Source organism: Agrilus planipennis, unplaced genomic scaffold, assembly GCF_000699045.2.
Source record: "Agrilus planipennis isolate EAB-ADULT unplaced genomic scaffold, Apla_2.0 scaffold73, whole genome shotgun sequence".
In the NCBI taxonomy this organism is placed as follows: Eukaryota; Metazoa; Arthropoda; class Insecta; order Coleoptera; family Buprestidae; genus Agrilus; species Agrilus planipennis.
The window spans coordinates 496165-516550 of NW_020439682.1; the positions used below are offsets into that span (position 1 = coordinate 496165).

At 34.2% G+C, this 20386-nt stretch overlaps 2 protein-coding genes across 2 annotated transcripts in view; one reads left to right on the forward strand and one right to left on the reverse strand.

The window, feature by feature from the left end:
• The window catches only part of LOC108732397 (homeobox protein engrailed-2a-like), a 20123-nt gene extending 8839 nt beyond the window's left edge, over window positions 1-11284 (forward strand). The window contains exon 2 of the mRNA XM_018463171.1: window positions 10362-11284. Coding sequence (XP_018318673.1) covers window positions 10362-10681 — 320 coding nt within the window. The 3' untranslated portion in view covers window positions 10682-11284. The remainder of the gene's footprint in view (window positions 1-10361) is intronic.
• LOC108732399 overlaps window positions 1-20386 on the reverse strand; it is a 175877-nt gene that overhangs the window by 125170 nt on the left and 30321 nt on the right. The window lies entirely within an intron of this gene.

The following is a 20386-nucleotide window of genomic DNA, read 5'->3' on the forward strand; positions in this document are numbered from 1 at the left end:
ATTAATACAACATTATATAAAATTTAATGCAACGGTTGAGCTTGATTTTCAGCACAAATTTTCTCAAACCGTGGTATCATTAAAGAAATCGCGGTTCTCAGTTCCTTTTCAATCACTAAGAGAGATCGATACTTTGTTTTTAAGACAGCTACTGTAGAAAAACTAGTTTCACATAGCTAAGATGTTACAAATGGCAATAAAATTTCTAAAGCTTCGTTTGTTAAAGTAGGAAAATCGTCGTAGTCGAAAATGATATTTTGGAAACAGCTGCATGCCCCCTTTTGCAACAGTCTCGCGCCCCACAGGTTGGAAGCCACTGCCTTAACTACTCAATCGATCATCATGAAATTTTGTAGACAGATTGTCAAGGGTACAGAAAAAAACATACGCTACATTTTATCCAGAAGAAAAAATGCTGTTCCCGAGGCTTAAAAAGATTAGTTTTATGTGGTCATCGATAATCTTCGACACGTATTTAGGACATCAACGCGAGCGAAGCAGCGGGAAAATCTATTTAATAGATACATTCAAAGTTCTCACAAACCACCGAGTCAATTTTTACGATCCTGTAGTCTGCTTACTTCGCAAAGACGATGTGCTTGGTTAAATTAACTTTAATAAATTATGCTAGGCACCTATGACATGAACTCTTTAGGGTTACATCAACTCCAAGTTAAGAAACCCTGTCATGAGGCAAACGTTGTATTTCTGCTATATTTATGTTATTTCTAAAACTAACTAACAACTAATACGTACATAAAACATAACCCTTAGTGCGTAACACTTCAAACCGTACCAAAATATCCCATGGTCAAGGTCATGAGAAAAGTTATAAGCTACAGTAGTTAATTTCTAAATTTCAACTCATCGTCAAAAAGAAATATGAAAAAGACTTTTGCTCGCCCTACATATTCGTACATTTATATTTATATGTACCTATACGTTATTTGTTTACAATTATTACAAACTTTTACCGAAACTAATTAAATATTACGCTAATTTCAAGCGCCTAAGACAGAAGCGATCGTTTAATTGCATTTTTGTTTTATTATGGTGTTATCATTGATACCATTGTGAACTCTGTCATCATGCGACCGAATTTGCTAACTTACTGTATTATTTGATATCTACCTAAAGTTTAGCGAAAAATGTATTTTAATAAACAATTCAACGTTTAAATTAATCGTAATCAAGGCTTATTATGGTCGTAGATAAAAGTAGAGCAACAGAATGATGTCAACGAGTACATTCCGTATCACTCTACAGAACAACTTGCAACGTCTTGTGCCATCATCATCCACCTCATCCGCTATTTTATTTAACAGGACAATGAGCAACACCACCCTTATAAATGCAGGTAACAAAATCCCCATTACTTTTTAAATTGTTTGAAACTACTTTAGACAGATTAATGTTATGATATCTTATTGTTACGAAAATTTCTTGATTGTTGACTGACTTTTTGTATAGATTAATCCATGAATTGACTATTCAAGATTTTTTTTTTAATTTCAGATATGAATAAATTTGATAATTAATTATTTCCACAATAAAACTTATTATTTTCCCGAGTTTGCAACTTTAAATTTTGTTCCTTTCAAATTTGTGAAGACAAACAATTTCTTATCTATTTATCAGTAGCTATTGTGACATATTTATTTTTCTGAAAATTTCATCGTCCCACTACAATCACAATTTTAAGAATAAATTGAAAAGTAGATAAAAAACTTTAAATTACGTCAATGAAACACTAAAAAGCCAGAATAGTTGAACAGTTTTCATTTCTACTAGCTTTTCCCCGCGGCTTCGCTCGCACAAATTAATATTGTTTCTCCATAAAACCTTTTAACTCCCAATTCACCCTTACAACGTTTTAATTTTATGTAACGTCGCCATATTAGATTTCAAATACAAACGTAGCAACATTTCATCCTTTAGGGTTGATTTTTAAAAATTGCCAGAACACAAATTTGCTTAATTTCAACAATGAGCAACTTTCGAGTAAATCCGAGTACAAATAAAATATACCCCATGGAAACGTTGAAACCTGTTTTCATTTGATTAATAATATCAAACAGCATATATACCAAGTTTCAAGTAAATTCAACGACAAATAAAGTATGTCCCAAACAAAAATTGCAACACCTTCCCCTTTTTTAAGATGTCGAGGTAGATCTTTCAGAAATTAAATGAGAGACCATTAAAACGGAGTTTCATGTAAATCTGATCACAAATAATATATGTTCCATTTAAACATTGCAACTCCTCTTTACCACTCATCCACCCCAACAGAGATTGAATTTTTTAACCAGTTTCAAGTAAATCGGACCAAAAACAAATATGCAAACTTTGCAAACGGCTTTCAGCTTCCTAAAGAGGTAGAATTTTGTAAAATGTTGAAATAGGTATGTATGACACTAATTTTATATGAAAAAGCATTTAAGCCAAGTTTCAGGTAAATCTGACTATAAATAAAACACCATACTAAACCATAGACAACATTACGTTTAGCTGAAAGTTGCGTTTTGTTATTCCATGTTAGTTACGTTTTGTTATACCATTTTTAACAAATGAACGGCGAGACATGATTTGATTTATAAATTTTTCGTTTTACTGTCATTTGCGTTTTGTCATTCCGTGACAGTTGCGTTTACATATACCACGTTTTTCTCGTGGAACGTGATAAAAAGTATCCTATGTCCTTCTCCCGGTTGTAAACTACTTCCCCACCAATTTTCAGCCAAATTGGTTCGGCCGTTCTTGAGTTATAAATGGTGTAACTAAGACGACTTTCTTTTATACATATGGATTCTTAAAATTTGAACCTCTTTTTATACGTTTATATTCGACGTAAGTAGCACATTAGCTTTTTGAGACACCCTGAAGCATCAAAATGAAAAGCTCCCTAAAACGTAAAAATATCATCGTGTGTACCAAACGAGGGACGTTATTTTTTTCTATTGCTCTCTATTTAACGAAAACTCTCAATACGGCGCAATAAAACACTCAGTCCCTTAATTATGCGAGTACCGAGGGCATGTTGAACATACCAAGCTGTAACATGGACGCAGTTGTATCATCAAAGCGATAATACGGAGCAATTAAACTTGTCGCGGGCGCGAGCGCTAACTGCCGCCTATTTCGGGCATTAAGCCGCTCGCGGCGCACGTCGTTCGCGACCCTCTCGCTTAATGCGCTAGCGTAGGACGGAGACGGAGCCACGGCGAGCGAGCTTTTGAACATTCAAACGACACTGGTATCGCAATAAATCAAGCGAGGACCACCCGTGCGACGGGGGCTCCGCAGTGCAACCGGACACCGGCACTAGCGCCAAAAATGTTAACAAGACACATGACAACTGCCGCCCGACAATACGCAGTGACCGAAAGAGGTCCTAGCGTAAGCGACAAACGCGACAGCGACGAATCAAATCGAGGACGAAACGTCGCGTCCGAAGGACAACTCTGAAATATAACGCTTTCTGCAAGTTAATTAAATTCGATCTTTACAAACACACCGAAAAGAACCGCGCCAATTTTAATTATCTGACGAATATCTTTCACGACGACAAAGGGGACAACCGTCACTCATTAAGGAAAAACGGATTTTCATTAATTTTTACAATTTTCTCTATCTCTACCTGCAATACCGAGCCACTGTCGCGTAATAAACGGTTAAATTAATTGGAATTTTCAGATTAATTTTAATATTTTTTTTTTAGTCAGAGATAGATTTGCTTATCATTATTCAACCTGTTCTGTGTTATTGGATTGGTTTCCATAACTTCAAATGCATACAAGGTAGTCAAATGTGTATTGCAAACAATAATAGGTCAATTTGGTCCCAATGGTCAGGTTCTGCGAACGTCCTCAATGGCAACCAGCTTTGTTAGTCGTATAATCGATGCTCTTCAATTGTATGCTGGTTATAGCAATTTCATAACTCGAGGCCGAGTCATACTTTGAATACATACTACAAATGGCGCAGTAAACGCCATCTGTAGCACGATGCTNACAACAATATTATTATTATTATTATAAGACCCAAATAAAGAACTCTAAAATTCACCTCATATCATATCAAGAATTTTTATTCGGACCTTATACTAATGAATTTTTTTACTACACTAATGTTAAGTAATATTATTATTATAAGGCACAAAAATTCACCTTATCTAGGCAGTTCCTGATTGGGACTTTAACAAGTGAACAATTTTTGATTTTGTCACAAAATTTATAGTTAGTTACGTTTTGTCTTTCTTCTTGTTAAGTTGCGTTTTTAATTCATATTTTCTTCGTTGTGCACGTAGTTGTAATCTGTTATTTCATAGTTAATAATTCATATGTGAATAAAGTTTTATTCGCTCCTTGAAACCCAACATTTTGAGAAATTGTTTCATAAAGTAAAAAAGCTCCAATTTATGTAGTGTTTTATAATATAAAAAAGCTTCAGTTTATGTAGAAAGTGAATTAAACTTAAAATAGAAAAACATGTACAAACAGTAAGTATTTCTTACAATATTTGCGAATTATACCACTTAAAAAACAGTTCCAGGTGGAAATAAACAGTTGAAAAAAAAATGAAGAGTTCTAAATGTCTCTCTCTAGGTGTATAGTTGGTTGCATATACAAAGCTATCGCCCAAATTTGGACAGGTTACGACTATAGTGTTACAGATAAATTTCTCAAAAGAAGATGACGTGCAATACTGAGGTGATTTTAACGTATAAATTACCTACATATTATACCTGCGTATGTAATTAAAAGAAAAAGTTTAATTATTTGTTTCTTTATCGGTTTCGATAGCGGTCAATTAAGCTATCAACTGCTACCAATTAATTTGCAACTGAGTGTGGTCGTATTCGGTTCCATCTAATTACCATTAATGTGTGGTATATCCGCAAGAGAAAAGTTATAACTCTCATTAGCATACATAAAACTAAGTTCACGTTAATTAACTTATTAATCAGTGACAGTTTTGCATTTAAATTAAAACTGAGTATATTGTGTAGAATTTTATTTGTAAGTTTGTGTATAGCTAGAGAATGCATACATTAATTAACATACCTTTCCGTATAAATAATGCCCAAATTTACATTTAATGAATAATAACAACATACATGCTTATGAAAGTCATTCGCCTGTTTCGAGAGGTGTATGAGTACGATTGAAACGTTTCCTCAAAAAATTAATTCTTTTGCGAAAAGTCTCCACAGACATTCACCCTTCACACTATTTTTAATAACACTTCTCAATTACTATGAGCGTAAATTTAATGAACATTCAACAAAAATAGTTTCAATTAAAGGAAACCAAAGTAAATTTTCACAACATATATATTAACAGTTCACTACAATTGTTTCAACAAAACATTGGCTTCTTCAGGTGAAGATATTCTAATTAAAATTGTTACAAACTTAGCTTAAATACTAAGAGATTACGAATTTTTTGGGGCGGGAACAACAAGAGCTAGCCAAATTTATAAAACATAATAAAGATAAAACTGATAAAGAATCAAAATCAGGAGTTATTTAGTGGAATGAGGGGGCCTGTAATCAAGTCTACGTTGGGCAAACTGGGAGATCCTTCAATCAAAGGATTACAGAACACAGAAGGAGCGAGCTATACTATTGGGAAAGCTGATTCTACACATGCAGAACATTTATTGAAGGAGAGACACACATTTAATTATAATTTTCAAATTTTAAAAGAATTTCCAAAAAGCTATAAATTGAACCTAGCCGAAAGTTTTTATATTAATAAATACAATAAATTAAATATTTTACTAAACGATCAAACTGATATAAATAGTTCTCCTTTATTAAATTTAAATTTGCCTTTAAAAATTTAAATTCTTACGTTATCCCTCCTTTTCGTTGTTCCTACCCCATAAAATTCGTAAATTCTTAGTATTTAAGCTGAATTTCTAACAATTTTAATTAAAATATCTTCACCTGAAGAGGCCAATGTTTTGGTGAAACAATTGTAGTGAACTGTTGATATATACTTTTTGAAACTTTACTTTCGTTTCCTTCAATTGATTATGGAGTTTCAACAAGTAAAGCCTTCCACCATTAAAAATAGTTTCATTTTGGCGCGTTTTCGTTATTGTGAAAGAGTTTTTATGAACACAGTTTCTCAAATAACTGTAAATTTCCAACATTTCTGTTTAAGTGATGTTCTTCTTCCTTAAGTCCTGAGATTCCCAAAAAAGAGGAAAACGACCCGAAACCAACATCAGGTCGAAATATCCAAACTTTCCAAGCGCACCCGTCGAATAAATTCCCCGCAAAATCTACCTTCCGAATTTAATTTGGAAAAGCGCGTTCGTTGATGGCCGCCGATCGTCGAATGACGCAGGCTTCAATTAGACGAATGTGGGACCATAAAATACTTTCGATATTAAAGTTATCACCTGTCACGCTGCTGCGAGGCGATTGCGAATTGCCGATTCGCTTTGCATTCCTTAAAGTTTTAAATTGAATAACTTACACCCTTCAGTTGATTTTATTAAATCATAGGACCCACACAGCAGCAACGTCAGAATAAGGGGGATAATACCCGGCAGTTATTTCACTCCAACAGGAGGGATCAAATAGACACGCGGAATCGACGGGATATTATCACGTTTGCTTTATTTAGTGTAAATTTTCAATACTTATTGAATTGCGGTCGATACGTGTGTGTCTAATGTAGATATGAAATTTACAGTAGCATTTCGTTGACGCATCGATGGACGCGAGATCGTTTGGAAAATTGATTACCACTGAAGATATTACTGAGAATTGTAAAAAAGTGGAACGGTAAAACGGCGATAAACTTTTATGGTTGTCATTAGAAATGTGTAATAAAATAAAACAGCGTTTTTTGTTAGGTATAAAAATATTAACTACATGAAAAAATAAAAAATTGCTTTGATATCTGATATAATTCACTCCTTGTTTTTGCCTTTAACATTTACTTTTAAAACACTGAAATCCCTTTTTACCTATACAACTTACAGGCATATGTCACTGTGCCTATTTTCTAATTTCAAAAGTAGATAATGTACTCCAGTTAAAACTATCCAAAAATAATTAATACGTTTCATTTCGAGCACATGGTACCAACAACGAAATATTAGACTGCGAAATATATTCACACTTTAAACAATTATCATTTATATGCAACCAACTGTACAGCCGAATGTAGACCCGCTCACTTTTTACAATTATGTATTTTTACATTTTACGTCAACATTTTTAATTAAGGATTCTGATTAAGCCAAGACATCCTGGATATCGACGGTAGGATGCCTGCCTATGACATAATTAATAGATCTTTTTATTAAACGTTTTGTTAGTCAGTTAATAGTTCCAGAGCATAATATTATGAGATATTTCTGCAGCCTTGTGTTTTTAGCCACTTAATTCGCAAATAACTGCTGAATAAACTAAAATCAAAATTTGACAAAAACCTGTTCCCTTGTTTTCAATAATGAAAAGTGCAATTTTCGACCGTTTCATCCACGAATAATAACTGAAAGATTGACAAATACAAGTACTTCATACAATTATACCATATTTAGTCTCGTATTTTGGCAACGTTAGCTTTTTATTCATTCCTTTTTTTACAGGTGCAATTTTGTTACATCCTTTCACTTTTTTTTCGCATTAGAACGTGAAAGGAAATAACGAAATATTAACGACAATGGAATTATCAATAATTATAAAGACATTATTCGAGCAAACACAAAAAAAAGATAAGAATCGTATGGCGTAACAGTTGGTGGGTGAAGAAAATTGCAACTGTCTTTTCGTTATTTGCAAACGTCACAAAACGCTACGCTTATTGATAAAAAAAAGGTACCTATTCGTGCAAGGGCAATTCGAACATATATTAGGTACCTACTAACTCAATCGTAGTGAACAAGAAAAATTATAACAAGAATAAACGGTAGATTTATAATAAATGTATTCGTCAAAAATATAAATGCTCTATCCTATAAACAGTTTTAATCAAAAAGATGCTTTTTTTAACAGTTTTCATTGCTTTTCCTTATTCCAGAATATGCAGAATTAAAGCCAATAAAGCAGTAAATAGGATTAGATCGAAGATTTTCTCAATTTAGATTTTTTAATCAGTATATATAGATCTTTTTTGTTCGATCAGCGTCATCTGAGAAGAAAAATCCACTGACTAAAANTGTCTCGTAGCATTTTGACATACCTCCCAAACATCCTTACAGTATTTGCACAAAATTCCTGACAGAACGTAGTATTTTTCAGAAGATGATGACACCCTTTAATATTACTCGTAATAGAACATCCCTAATATGTTCGGTTCTCAATTCACCGTTAGTGTACATAAGTTCTGTGTACCTACTCATGTGTTACGTGGCGTCATACGTTCCAATAAGATATTTAAGTTTTAATTAAATCGAATGTTACACAGTCAAACATGTGCAATAATAAATCCATGATGAATTGTAGGAAACATCCATGTTTGTAGGTATGATATCTAACTATGTTTATGAAGGTATTTCGAATTCATGATAGCGAGCGAACTTGACTTATCATAACCGGTGTAGATACATAACAGACGTACCCACATATATTTTATTGTAGATGCAACATAAATATGTATTTACTTATTATACGCACATATATATTACGTACCGTAGGTACGCACACGAGATACGTACGTAATATAATAACGAGAACGTCAATAAATCCAAGTGTCCGTCGCGTATTTCAAAGCGTAACGAACCGGCTGGTCCTAAATAGGGCCATAATAGCGACGGGCGTCCCTTCCGGGCCATATTTCAACCCCATTAATACCTCGCTAATGTCCTGCACACTTCGCTTGGCGCAGCCACAATTGCTCTAATTAGATACAAATGTCGACTTCACCAGGACCCAAATGTCACAATGAAGAAAACCGCTGCCAAGGCCTAAAGGAATTGTTTCTCACATCGTGCTTTCAAAACCGAACCTACTATAAATAGATACACCTACTTCGTTCGGGGATTTTAACCCTTATTTATAACAGGACTAATACGCATCTAATATTTTTGCTCATAAATATCCACGAATTAAATAATAATTAAATGATGTTTTCACTAGATATACTTAGATGAGTCCACATAACAGACATGCAACTCTAAAATTGTAACACGAAAATAGAGGTTCTCATTTTGCGATTATAGAAATTAAGACTCAATTGAAAAAAAACTCACAAACATTACCAAATGCTTTTATAAACTGGCCGAAATCCCCGGTGGTACATTTTCAATTTGATACATTTTTACTAATGAAAAAGGTTCTTCTTCGTATTTATAAACATTGCCTACTTTAAGTGCTGTTTTATATGAAGATAAATAAAACTAAAACAAAAACACTGGTATATAATGGAGGACCAAGTAGGGAAAAAGCGAATATAAAGATATTAGGAAACGAATTTTCGGAATATAGGAAGTCAGATGGAAGGAGCAGCAGCGATATAAAACAGAGGATAGCGCAGGGTCGAGTAAAGTCGAATAAAAAGAACTCATTTCTGTGCTCGCGAATGGTTAATTTAGAAATTAGAAAAAGATTGTTAAAATGTCCGCAGCGCGGTGCTGTACGGGTGCGAAACATGGACAGTGGGCGCGGCGGTAAAGAAAAATTTGGAAGCGTTCGAAATATGATGCTACAGGCGAATAATGAGAATACCGTGGATAGAAAGAGTTAGAAAATATTAGAAATGAAAAGGTATTAGAAGGAATGGAAAAACAGAGGACTCTACGGATGTCAATAAGAAATAGGCGAGATGGGTTGGTAGGACACCTTCTTGGACTGAAGGACTAGTCAGACATATTAGTAGTAGAAACAAGAGTTAAGCGGAGTACAGGTAGACCTAGATTAGATTACTATTCACAAATAGTTAAGGATGAAGGATGCTTTAGTTATAAGGAAACGTAAAGACAATCTAAGGATAGGAAAGAGTGGAGGTGCATGTTCAACCAGTCCTAGAACCGACGACCTTATGATAATGATAAAAAAGTTTTCAACTATTATCTATTATAGTATTTTAATAATTTCTGTAAATATACCACAACCAAATCTCAGTATCCAATACTATTACGTTTTTATATTAATGTGAAAATTCATTTTCGATTTTCCATCCACTACAAACTTCCTCAGGTTAACGAGGAAAAATATTTTTGTAGCTGTTGTCACACCCCCTAGGAAGTTTGTGGCGGATGGAAAATCGAAAATGAATTCTCACATTAATATAGCATATTAACCACTATTAGTAATTAAAAATGTCATAGTGATTACGTTTTTTCATTGGATAAAGAACTTTCAACTATTATTACCTAATGTTTTAGCCTTGTTACAGGTCCACGTTCCAGACGTGTGAAGAAGGACAAAGCAACCGAAGAAAAACGTCCCCGTACCGCATTTTCCGGCTCGCAGTTGGCCCGTCTCAAACACGAGTTCGCAGAAAATCGTTATTTAACCGAAAGACGTCGCCAACAGTTGAGCCAAGAGCTCGGTCTTAACGAGGCCCAGATAAAGATATGGTTTCAAAACAAGAGAGCCAAAATCAAGAAGGCCTCCGGCCAGAAAAACCCGCTCGCGTTACAACTCATGGCTCAAGGGCTTTACAACCACTCCACAGTTCCGTGCGATGAAGACGAACTGAGCATCAAGAGCTGAAACCGCAACAAGAATGAAAACCATCATCAATGTACTACTGATTGTGACAATTCGTAGATACAGTAGATGCTTTTACTGTATAAAAAATACACGGTGTGTAGAAAATTAAATATGTAATAACAAAAACTTTGCGAAACCAAAATCCGTTAGAATAGGAAGTTTTAAGTCTTCTGAAGATTACAAACAATTAGCTGGGAAAAAATTATTTAAATATCTGCATTTTACGATAGGTAAGTATAATCACAAAAATTAAATGCGAGTGATGTTTACTTATCATTCTAGAGTAAATGTACCTCTAAATTTTCTTTAAAAAATATTTTTCAAAATTAGTTTATTAAAAAAAAAATAAAAGAAACAACTCATTGTACCTATATCGTTTACAAATACATAAATATCTGCACATGTGTTATCGTATTTGCGAAAATATCAATCCATGTACTCGTTATTGTCATAAGTGTTGTAAATATGCATTACCTTGTGTTCGTTGATATAGTGTTTTTAGCGATAGACTGATCTCTAATTGTAAATGGATTTTCCTATAGATATGTATACCTAGGTGTTATCTAATTATGTGCAATGATTAATATGACTTTAATACAGAAAAAGAACTGTGTATATGTTAATAAATAGATGAATGAAAAATTATGTTTTAGTTTTATTCTTTTGAGGTTTAGTAGACTACAGTCTTTTTTCTTTTCTAGAACTCCATGCCGATAAACAATAAAAATTAACTAACTTTAACTAACTAAAATTTTAACTAACAATCAAGCAAAATTGAGAAAAAAAGTAGTAAAATAGTAACTACAACAGACTGGAAACAAAATGAAGACTAAATACATTTTTCTAATGAAAATTCTATGACAAATAATAATTAGATATTATAGTTTCAAGCTATTTTAAAATTCAACGCCCAGAGGGGTGAAATTGGAACTTACCTAATGCGTAATACGTTATAAAATTATAAAGAAAGTTAGATAAGACTAGAAAAGTAAATCAAATGGTAGTTCTTGCAACAAAGAAAGGACATTTAAAATTGAGACGAAAACTAGGAATCTAGAAATGAGAATATGTGAAACTTTGTGAGTTAATGTTCTGGTAAAAATTACACTGCATATATTTTAAAAAGACAGATAACTCAAAATATTTGGTAAAGGTGGAGACAAAACAAGGATAGCGCAGGGCCGAGTTGCCTAAAATAAAAAAATCACTTCTTTGCTCGCGATCGATTAATTAAGAAATTCGAAAAGGAAAATAGTTGGAGCCCAGGAGACATAAAAGATATTACAGGATTTTGAGATGTGTTACAAGAAGTATGGTAGACAAGACTATAGATTGGTACTTCTTTTCAAAAGTATAGATGTTCCATAGTTTTCGGAAATAACGAAAAATAGCTCACGATAGCAAATATAGTGGAGGTGTCCAGTCAATCTTAGGACTGACGACCCTTGCTGTTCCTTTTTTTATAATACTGAGTTAGGAGTTAAAAAAGCTTATCTGGACACTGTGGAGTGACAGGTTTTGGTTTCCACTTGCATACCATCACATAGGAATGGGTTTCGCTTTTCAATTTTGGTTATTCTAAATGTGACCTGTTGGGTCGAAAAAATTATCGTCATGTACCTGCTATTTTTATAAAAGACTAGCTTTTCCCCGCGGCTTCGCTCGCACAAATTAATATTGTTTCTCCATAAAACCTTTTAACTCCCAATTCACCCTTACAACGTTTTAATTTTATGTAACGTCGCCATATTAGATTTCAAATACAAACGTAGCAACATTTCATCCTTTAGGGTTGATTTTTAAAAATTGCCAGAACACAAATTTGCTTAATTTCAACAATGAGCAACTTTCGAGTAAATCCGAGTACAAATAAAATATACCCCATGGAAACGTTGAAACCTGTTTTCATTTGATTAATAATATCAAACAGCATATATACCAAGTTTCAAGTAAATTCAACGACAAATAAAGTATGTCCCAAACAAAAATTGCAACACCTTCCCCTTTTTTAAGATGTCGAGGTAGATCTTTCAGAAATTAAATGAGAGACCATTAAAACGGAGTTTCATGTAAATCTGATCACAAATAATATATGTTCCATTTAAACATTGCAACTCCTCTTTACCACTCATCCACCCCAACAGAGATTGAATTTTTTAACCAGTTTCAAGTAAATCGGACCAAAAACAAATATGCAAACTTTGCAAACGGCTTTCAGCTTCCTAAAGAGGTAGAATTTTGTAAAATGTTGAAATAGGTATGTATGACACTAATTTTATATGAAAAAGCATTTAAGCCAAGTTTCAGGTAAATCTGACTATAAATAAAACACCATACTAAACCATAGACAACATTACGTTTAGCTGAAAGTTGCGTTTTGTTATTCCATGTTAGTTACGTTTTGTTATACCATTTTTAACAAATGAACGGCGAGACATGATTTGATTTATAAATTTTTCGTTTTACTGTCATTTGCGTTTTGTCATTCCGTGACAGTTGCGTTTACATATACCACGTTTTTCTCGTGGAACGTGATAAAAAGTATCCTATGTCCTTCTCCCGGTTGTAAACTACTTCCCCACCAATTTTCAGCCAAATTGGTTCGGCCGTTCTTGAGTTATAAATGGTGTAACTAAGACGACTTTCTTTTATACATATGGATTCTTAAAATTTGAACCTCTTTTTATACGTTTATATTCGACGTAAGTAGCACATTAGCTTTTTGAGACACCCTGAAGCATCAAAATGAAAAGCTCCCTAAAACGTAAAAATATCATCGTGTGTACCAAACGAGGGACGTTATTTTTTTCTATTGCTCTCTATTTAACGAAAACTCTCAATACGGCGCAATAAAACACTCAGTCCCTTAATTATGCGAGTACCGAGGGCATGTTGAACATACCAAGCTGTAACATGGACGCAGTTGTATCATCAAAGCGATAATACGGAGCAATTAAACTTGTCGCGGGCGCGAGCGCTAACTGCCGCCTATTTCGGGCATTAAGCCGCTCGCGGCGCACGTCGTTCGCGACCCTCTCGCTTAATGCGCTAGCGTAGGACGGAGACGGAGCCACGGCGAGCGAGCTTTTGAACATTCAAACGACACTGGTATCGCAATAAATCAAGCGAGGACCACCCGTGCGACGGGGGCTCCGCAGTGCAACCGGACACCGGCACTAGCGCCAAAAATGTTAACAAGACACATGACAACTGCCGCCCGACAATACGCAGTGACCGAAAGAGGTCCTAGCGTAAGCGACAAACGCGACAGCGACGAATCAAATCGAGGACGAAACGTCGCGTCCGAAGGACAACTCTGAAATATAACGCTTTCTGCAAGTTAATTAAATTCGATCTTTACAAACACACCGAAAAGAACCGCGCCAATTTTAATTATCTGACGAATATCTTTCACGACGACAAAGGGGACAACCGTCACTCATTAAGGAAAAACGGATTTTCATTAATTTTTACAATTTTCTCTATCTCTACCTGCAATACCGAGCCACTGTCGCGTAATAAACGGTTAAATTAATTGGAATTTTCAGATTAATTTTAATATTTTTTTTTTAGTCAGAGATAGATTTGCTTATCATTATTCAACCTGTTTTATTTTATTATACTGAAAATTTCTATAGTTTCAAATGGATATAGGTAAGATAGTCAAATATTTCTTGAATGTTCTTTTGCATAGCTCGAGGCAGTCGTACCTTGTCGAGTTTTTCCCCTTATTGGCTTCTGGCTCGTATTCNATTGCCAAAAAGCTGTAAATTAAACCTAAAGCCGAAAGTCTTTATATTAATAAACACAATAAATTAAATATTTTACTAAACGATCAAACTGATGTGAGTAGTTCTCCTTTATTAAATTTAAATTTGCCTTTAAAAACTTAAATTCTTACGTTATCCCTCCTTTTCGTTGTTCCTACCCCATAAAATTCGTAAATTCTTAGTATTTAAGCTGAATTTCTAACAATTTTAATTAAAATATCTTCACCTGAAGAGGCCAATGTTTTGGTGAAACAATTGTAGTGAACTGTTGATATATACTTTTTGAAACTTTACTTTCGTTTCCTTCAATTGATTATGGAGTTTCAACAAGTAAAGCCTTCCACCATTAAAAATAGTTTCATTTTGGCGCGTTTTCGTTATTGTGAAAGAGTTTTTATGAACACAGTTTCTCAAATAACTGTAAATTTCCAACATTTCTGTTTAAGTGATGTTCTTCTTCCTTAAGTCCTGAGATTCCCAAAAAAGAGGAAAACGACCCGAAACCAACATCAGGTCGAAATATCCAAACTTTCCAAGCGCACCCGTCGAATAAATTCCCCGCAAAATCTACCTTCCGAATTTAATTTGGAAAAGCGCGTTCGTTGATGGCCGCCGATCGTCGAATGACGCAGGCTTCAATTAGACGAATGTGGGACCATAAAATACTTTCGATATTAAAGTTATCACCTGTCACGCTGCTGCGAGGCGATTGCGAATTGCCGATTCGCTTTGCATTCCTTAAAGTTTTAAATTGAATAACTTACACCCTTCAGTTGATTTTATTAAATCATAGGACCCACACAGCAGCAACGTCAGAATAAGGGGGATAATACCCGGCAGTTATTTCACTCCAACAGGAGGGATCAAATAGACACGCGGAATCGACGGGATATTATCACGTTTGCTTTATTTAGTGTAAATTTTCAATACTTATTGAATTGCGGTCGATACGTGTGTGTCTAATGTAGATATGAAATTTACAGTAGCATTTCGTTGACGCATCGATGGACGCGAGATCGTTTGGAAAATTGATTACCACTGAAGATATTACTGAGAATTGTAAAAAAGTGGAACGGTAAAACGGCGATAAACTTTTATGGTTGTCATTAGAAATGTGTAATAAAATAAAACAGCGTTTTTTGTTAGGTATAAAAATATTAACTACATGAAAAAATAAAAAATTGCTTTGATATCTGATATAATTCACTCCTTGTTTTTGCCTTTAACATTTACTTTTAAAACACTGAAATCCCTTTTTACCTATACAACTTACAGGCATATGTCACTGTGCCTATTTTCTAATTTCAAAAGTAGATAATGTACTCCAGTTAAAACTATCCAAAAATAATTAATACGTTTCATTTCGAGCACATGGTACCAACAACGAAATATTAGACTGCGAAATATATTCACACTTTAAACAATTATCATTTATATGCAACCAACTGTACAGCCGAATGGAGACCCGCTCACTTTTTACAATTATGTATTTTTACATTTTACGTCAACATTTTTAATTAAGGATTCTGATTAAGCCAAGACATCCTGGATATCGACGGTAGGATGCCTGCCTATGACATAATTAATAGATCTTTTTATTAAACGTTTTGATAGTCAGTTAATAGTTCCAGAACATAATATTATTATGAGATATTTCTGCAGCCTTGTGTTTTTAGCCACTTAATTCGCAAATAACTGCTGAATAAACTAAAATCAAAATTTGACAAAAACCTGTTCCCTTGTTTTCAATAATGAAAAGTGCAATTTTCGACCGTTTCATCCACGAATAATAACTGAAAGATTGACAAATACAAGTACTTCATACAATTATACCATATTTAGTCTCGTATTTTGGCAACGTTAGCTTTTTATTCATTCCTTTTTTTACAGGTGCAATTTTGTTACATCCTTTCACTTTTTTTTCGCATTAGAACGTGAAAGGAAATAACGAAATATTAACGACAATGGAATTATCAATAATTATAAAGACATTATTCGAGCAAACACAAAAAAAAGATAAGAATCGTATGGCGTAACAGTTGGTGGGTGAAGAAAATTGCAACTGTCTTTTCGTTATTTGCAAACGTCACAAAACGCTACGCTTATTGATAAAAAAAAGGTACCTATTCGTGCAAGGGCAATTCGAACATATATTAGGTACCTACTAACTCAATCGTAGTGAACAAGAAAAATTATAACAAGAATAAACGGTAGATTTATAATAAATGTATTCGTCAAAAATATAAATGCTCTATCCTATAAACAGTTTTAATCAAAAAGATGCTTTTTTTAACAGTTTTCATTGCTTTTCCTTATTCCAGAATATGCAGAATTAAAGCCAATAAAGCAGTAAATAGGATTAGATCGAAGATTTTCTCAATTTAGATTTTTTAATCAGTATATATAGATCTTTTTTGTTCGATCAGCGTCATCTGAGAAGAAAAATCCACTGACTAAAAAATTGACTTTGAAAAATCATAGCTACCCCTAAAGGCGACACTTCGGTGTGTGTTTTTTAAGAAACAACAACAACATTGTTACTCGATTATTGTTTTTGCACATTTCTTTTTCTTTAAATTTGTTGTTTCTCCGACTAGGTGTTTTAAGATTGAATTTTATTAGGTATTCAATATTTCCTGCATTTTACGTATAATCCTCGATGTATGTCTACGATTTTTAATAATTCTAAAAGAGGTCCGTTTGTACTATACAAAACTATTTTACGTACCTAAATACATTCATGTATAAGATGAGCCGATTAATCTACTAAATTGGTCGACTCAATTGGCCGGCAATGATGTAAATCATTAAAATCCTACGGAATGAGTTAGCATTCTTCTAATGAGATTAATATTTCCAATGATTTGTTATAGCCGTATTTAAACCACTTAAAAATAATCTACATACAAAATGATTATTATTATTATTATCTTTTCACAACACGCACGTTTGATAAATACATTTGAGGATAAAAAATTATCGAAATATATCGTTTTTCGGGACAGTTCGAAACGATTATGAGATGCCTAAACAGCAAATAGTTAAAGTTAAGTATTCTAATGTGGCTAATGTATGTATGGATGTATAGTTAAGTCCATGTAAGGTAGTTGGTGCTAAATTTCGTTTGAACCATCGGACCACACACGAACAAACTCAAATTTACTGCTAATCATGCACAGTTACGGCAATTCTTTACTTAAACTACAACCTGCCAAAAGGCGAATGGAATTGCAGAGTCGGTTTCTCATCATCGGTTACAGGTGTCCGCGAAGCCATTTACACACACAGTAAAAGTAATAATTAATGAGGATATTATTTATACTATCTGGCCACCATATATTATATCTTCCTTATTTCATCAAAATGACTATTCAAACAGAATTAGTCAAATAATCTAGTTCTTTTACAAAATATCCACTGCATGAAGGGTCGATTGAATGAAGAAGCCACCAAAATAGTCAAACATTGAATAATGTAAAGGAAGGACATATACCCATTAAAATCAATAGTCTACCTTGATTCAACGTTCCACTAACTAATTTACTAATTTTTGTACGCAAAATTAAAATATTGTTACTGATAGCCGGTGATAGCCAAAATGGTATGAATATCAAATTATTGCAAAATAGAAACAGTATATAATAGGACAGAAAGAACAACACAGAAAACTAACTTGATAAGGGACATATAATGAGATAGGCTTTCACGGCTGGAATCCATCAATTCGGACTATTGGTCGTGATTTTTTAATTTTAGATAATACGAAATGTGCATTACTTTAATTTTATCTTTTAATCTTAAGTGTACATGTAGGTACGTATAAAGTGTGAAGTTTTATATTTTTCATAACATTTTATGGAAATTTTCAGCCTCTAATTCCTCAAATAAAACCCCTTTTGTTTATCACCATGCTTACATCATCATCATAAGGTCGTCCGTCTTAAGACTGGTTGGACACGTATCATCACTCTTTCCTATCCTGAGCTAATCTTCGCATTTCCCGAAAACTAGATCATCCCACATCCTTAACCATTTGCGAACAGTAATCTAATCAAGGTCTATCTCTACCCCTACTAACTCCCGTTTCTGTCTCTAACATGTCTCTGACTAGACCTTCATGCCTGGGAAAGTATCCTACCAACTTATCTCGCCTATTTTTTGTTTACTTCCATACAGTCCTATGTTCTCCTATTCTTTCTAATGCCTTTTCATTTCTAACCTTTTCTATCCACAGTATTCTCATCATTCGCCTGTAACACCACATTTCGAACGTTTCCAATCTTTTTTTTTCCGCTGTGCCCAGCGTCCATGATTGGCACCCATAGAGCGCCGCGCTCCAAGCATAGACCCTTAAGAATCCTTTTCGAATTTCTAAATTAACCGTTCGCGAGCATAGAAGTAACTTCTTTTTATTGAAGACGACTCGACCCTGCGCTATCCTCTGCTTTAAATCTCTACTACTGCTTCCGTCTTGACTTATTTGACTTCCTAGATATCTAAAATCAACCACTTCTTCTAATTTTTCGTTTCCTATCGCTATATTCGCTCTTTCCCTACATTTTCTTCCCATGCTTACATACAAAACTAAAATAAATTGCCAATAAATCCCGTACTAACATCACTTACTATTTTCGCTTATTTATTTACAATTTATATTACAACTAATTGACGCAAAATAGGTGTTTATTTCATTCGTGTGACAACTACAGTCAATTTAAAGTTTTAGAACGTGACTTTTCCTTACGAGATAGACCTTCAAAAGCACTTGCCCGAGCCGTGTAAAAGACTATTTTCCAGATAAGTTTAGTCGACGCAATAATATTAGCGGCGCTATAAATCACGCGCCAATAAATCAAATTAAAGTGGACGGGTTGCGCCAAAGGGTAATTAAATTTATTAAGACTGTCATAATGCAGAGTGCGAGAGTCCTCTCGGTGTGTCGATATTTTTTTCTCGTTTAACATGCCGAAATCACCAGACACTTTAACGCACGTTAATTAACACAAACGACTTTGCTTTTGCCTTAAATCTGTACCTATCAATCCACTGGACTATCACGCAAATTAAAACAAAAAATGCGTAAAGGTTTTTGTTTCGAGCGCGATGCTGTACGGGTGCGAAACATAGACGGTGAGCGCGGAGGAAAAGAAAAGGTTAGAAACGTTCGAAATGTGGTGTTATAGGCGGATGATGAGGATGCCGTCGATAGAGAAGGTTAGAAATGAAGAGGTATTGGAAAGAATAAGAGAACAGAGGACTCTTTGGAAGTCGATAAGAAATAGGCGAGGATACCTCCACAGGCATGAAGGGCTAGTCAGAGACATATTAGAAGCATAAACTGGAGTTAATAGGAGTAGATGTACACCTAGATTACATTACTGTTCGCAAATAGTTAAGGATATTGGATGTTCTAGTTTTAGGGAAATGTGAAGATTAGCTCAGAATAGAAAAGAGTGGAGGTGCGTGTCCAACCAGGACTGACGACCTTATGATGATTTCTGTTGCACATTAATCTTTGCCGATTAGAAATATGTACGATTTATTGCGAAATTCATGTTTAGTTTTTAGTACGTTTGAGTGAAGTGTGTAAATGCTTGAACAAAGAAAGCATAATTTTATAGCATACCGGATATAATTGCGCAAGTTGCTAATAGTTCTTCCAGAAGCACTAAATCACAGCGTACTTATTTCTGGAACAAGTTTGTTTACCAAGAAATTTGGGCGTGGAAGTGACGTCTTACTCTTCACTCAGAACAACCACTAATTTTCGTATAAAGAATATGCACCAACTGAATTCTCATGTNTTATAGGCGAATGATGAGGATGCCGTCGATAGAGAAGGTTAGAAATGAAGAGGTATTAGAATGAATAGGAGAACAGAGGACTCTTTGGAAGTTGATAAGAAATAGGCGAGATAGGTTGGTAGGACACCTAC